General features: G+C 41.3%; 1 protein-coding gene across 1 annotated transcript; it reads right to left on the reverse strand.

Moving 5' to 3' along the window:
* LOC127495783 (olfactory receptor 52L1-like) lies at positions 1-1,209 on the reverse strand. The gene is made up of 2 exons (XM_051863053.1): positions 1,192-1,209; positions 1-927 (listed from the first exon to the last, which is right to left on the reverse strand). Exons 1-2 carry the CDS (start codon positions 1,207-1,209, stop codon positions 1-3), a joined length of 945 nt encoding a protein of 314 aa, XP_051719013.1.
* Positions 1,210-3,871: the final 2,662 nt, after the last annotated feature.

The raw sequence follows: 3,871 nt of genomic DNA on the forward strand, positions 1-3,871 counted from the left end.
TTACTTGAAAAACATTTTTATAACTTGCTGGCGTACTGTTGTCAGATTTAGTCCATAAATAAGGGGGTTTAAAATGGGTGGTATGAGTAGGAATTCCAGGGCCATGAAATTACGTACACCTTGAGGCACATTCTTTGAGCCATAACGGCTGTACAGTACATCAAACAAAAATGCAACAGTCACATTGATCAGTGAAAGCAGATGTGGCACACATGTTTGCATGAATTTGTGCCTGACTTCTATTGACTTCATGCACTTTCTAATCAACTGAAAATAGGAGCAATATATCAATACACCATGTCCAACGTATATAAGAATAACAGTCAACCCAAAGGCATTATTTACAGTTGTAGAAAAACAAGAAAGTTTTGCAACTGCCCAAATCTCACAATATACCTTTTCAATAGTAGAGCCACATAAAGTGAGTCTAGATGTTAATACAATTAAAACAGACATGCAAAAAAATGGGGCCAGCCAGCAGAAAAGGATCCATTTAAGAACCCTTTGATTGGTCATTATTGAATGGTACTCCAGTGGTCTACATATTGCCACATACCTGTCATATGCCATCACTGTTAATGTTGAAATTTCACACAAGGCAAATGAATAAATGACAAAAATCTGAATCAGACATCCAGCATAAGAAATCACATGATCTTGGGCTAATAAATCATACATGAATTTAGGGTAGAATCCAGCAGTGCCATAAAGTGCATTTATACACAAATTGCATATAAACACATACATCGGCTCGTGAAATTTCCTATATGAAATTATAGTGAAAATTATAGTTACATTACAAAACACCATTAGGGGATAAAGCAGTGCAGTGAGGGAAAAAAACACAAATCTGTTTTCCATTGTTTCATTAAGTCCAGAGAGTGTAAATACTAAAACAATGGATTCATTCTCCAGTGGTGGCTGCATCTGGAATAAAATGGCATTATTATGCAGCTGTTTTTATTATTATTACATTAAAGAAACAAATTTGCATAAGTTTTCACCATCAATAGCGTATGCAAATAAAAGAGCACTTAATTTATACAGTTATCTGAATATGTTATCAATTTTTAAATGACATTTGTTCAGCTGCATTGTATTTGTGGAAATGAAATATCAAAATATCAAAGAACATCATGCATTGTTGTTGTTGTTGTTATTTTTCACTTATAAAGGCACTTGAACTCTTACCATGTTCTCGGTTAGCATGTTTCCTGTAGTGTTTTGTAAAGGTTTGATTTGTTTTGCTATATATGGACACTGGTCTCATGCTAATTGCCTTGATCACAAACATTGAAAACAGTTTTAACAAGCTCTCTAAAGGCTAGTTTTCTCTTAAGTTAAAATAACTGCCTGTCTATGCCAATCCATGCCCATGGGTAGAATTCTACTTCTGTACATTTAAAGTTTCCAACAATATTCTTAGCAATATATCAGGTCAAACATTACATAAATGTGAAACCTGTAAAATGATTTACAAAATTAGTTTTCATTTTTCCTTTATGTTGTTAGATGGCACTTTCTTCCAAAATGGACTTAATGTGTACAGATCAAATAGTAGCAAATATCCTTAGACACCAGAGAACGTGTAAAACTTATGATATGCCTTAATTTTAACATGTATGTTCTGTTATGGTTTAGTTTCATTGTGTTTTGGTTCTGATTTCTATGTTCTGGTTTGCCAGTATTCCCTAATTAGTCTCCTTGGTTATTAATTAGTTCTGCGCACCTGTTTCTATCCAGTTGATTTCTCTCCCTTGTACTTAAGCTTCCAGTTTCCTTTGTTTCATTGCCTGATATTGTTTATGTTAAGCCTTCAGTTTCCTTTGTTTCATTGCCCGGTATTATTTATGTTTATTTCCTGAGATTCTTCACTGTGATTCTTCTACATGTTTCTAGTGGAATTTACTATTAAAGACTTTTTTATTATTATTATTATGCTTTGTGATTGTGCGTTTACTACAGCCTACACTGTGCCTGACAGAATACCGGACCAAAACAGGATTACATTTTTGTGGTGTTTTTCTTTTTCCCTCTCCCCCTCACAATGGACCTACCCACCGTCCAACTCTTATGCCTTGAGCAGAAGGACCATGCTCTGCAGTACCACACTATAGATTTTTAGGATTTGCCATGCCTAGGCACACCTAGGAATGGTCCTCGAAAGGATTTCGCTGAATTTGTGGAATGAGTGCTGGTGAACTGTGGATCACCATTCACTATCTGCCCAGCAGAGGAGGATGCCACCAGCCCCACTACAACCCAGAGCCCAGCCAGCCACCTCCACCACTCTGCACGGAGCAAACGCCTGAGCCCACCACAGACAGAAAGCCTGAACCTTCTGCAATGTACGAGCCAGATAGAAGGACTGAGCCAGCCATCGCCCCGGAGCCCAAGCACCACAGTGAGTCTGACCAGGTGTGTGAGTCGGCAACATCGTCCATCCTTGTGGGGCTGCTAGTAGTTTACGAGGGCATGAAGGAAAGCCCCACCCACACTGCAGCTGGCCTCTGCAAACTATCTTATGAACCAAGTCTTGTGTGTCTCTGTTGGCCCTCCCCACCTCCAAGTCTCCTGTGTCGTCCAAATCCAGCCAGTCCGACGGCCCCGCCTCCACTGGTTCCCTTCAGCTCCTCGGTTCCTTTTTTGTCTACTCCACTATGCTGCGTGGACATGCCTCGGATCTTCCAGTCACCAACTCCGCCAAGTCAAAGGGATCCCATAGGGGCTCGACCGTAGGGGTGTCAATTAAAATTCTAATTTCGAATATTTGTTGAATTTAAAATATAAATCCACATTTGAATGCAAAAAAATGTGCATTCGAATTTTAGGTGTGCGAAAGGCAGCCTTGTCAGTTGGCGGCACACAAGATGCAATGATGATGTCATCTTGTCAAATTTGGTGCCTTTTAATATTTTCTTAGCCTATGTAGTCGAACCCACTTGATGCGGCATTGTTCATTCAAAATTTTGTTGAGATAAAGAAGATCAATGCGGAGTATTTTCTGTAGTGACAGTAATGTTTTTGTAGCGATCACATCACATTACAGAATTTTAACTCACATACTAAAACACTAATGATTGGCATAATAAAACATACAAAAATTCTAATGATTTACATAACTGTACTAAAATGTTGTTTATTTCCCCCAAATAAAATATTATGTGTTCCCTGTAGGGACCCGAAAGTATATAAGCAGATATATACCGCACATAGTAACATGCGGTCTCAGGGTAGGCAGAAAGGCCAACCACCTGACAACAAGACCTTGCTGACCGATACCCAACTGCTGGGTACTTGCATCAGGGAGGCCTACAGTGGCCAACTACCTGGTATCGAGTCTTAACTGGCAGAGAAATACCTGCACTGTGGGGAATTTACCTTCAGAGGGGCCCAGTAAGGCCAAACACCTTGATGGCAAAAGTTCACTGGCTGAAGTAGACATTGTTAGCCGCCATGCTCCCACTTATTGGGGGCTGGCTCTCAGGGAGGCCTGCTAAGGTCAGCTACCTGCTAGCTAGCTGTCTAGGGCCTGCAACACTGTGGCTCGCCCACAGGGAGGCCTGCTAATTCTCAGGGAGGCCTGCTGAGGCCAGCTACCTGGCCTCAGCAGTCTAGCTAGCTAGCTGTCCAGGACCTGCAACACTGGGGCTAACAGGGAGGCCTGCTAGTTCTCAGACAGGCCTGCTAGGGCCAACAACTGAGAACAAGCATTTGCCAGCTGCCAGGAACCCACACTGCTGGGGACTCACCCTCAGAGAGACCTGCTAAGGCCTACTATCTGAAGAAAATCCATGCGCATCTACCAGAAAAAAACACATTACTGGTGGGGACTAGACTCCAGGGTGGCCTGCTAGGGCCAGCTGCTTGG

Source organism: Ctenopharyngodon idella, chromosome 15 (assembly GCF_019924925.1).
Source record: "Ctenopharyngodon idella isolate HZGC_01 chromosome 15, HZGC01, whole genome shotgun sequence".
In the NCBI taxonomy this organism is placed as follows: domain Eukaryota; kingdom Metazoa; phylum Chordata; class Actinopteri; order Cypriniformes; family Xenocyprididae; genus Ctenopharyngodon; species Ctenopharyngodon idella.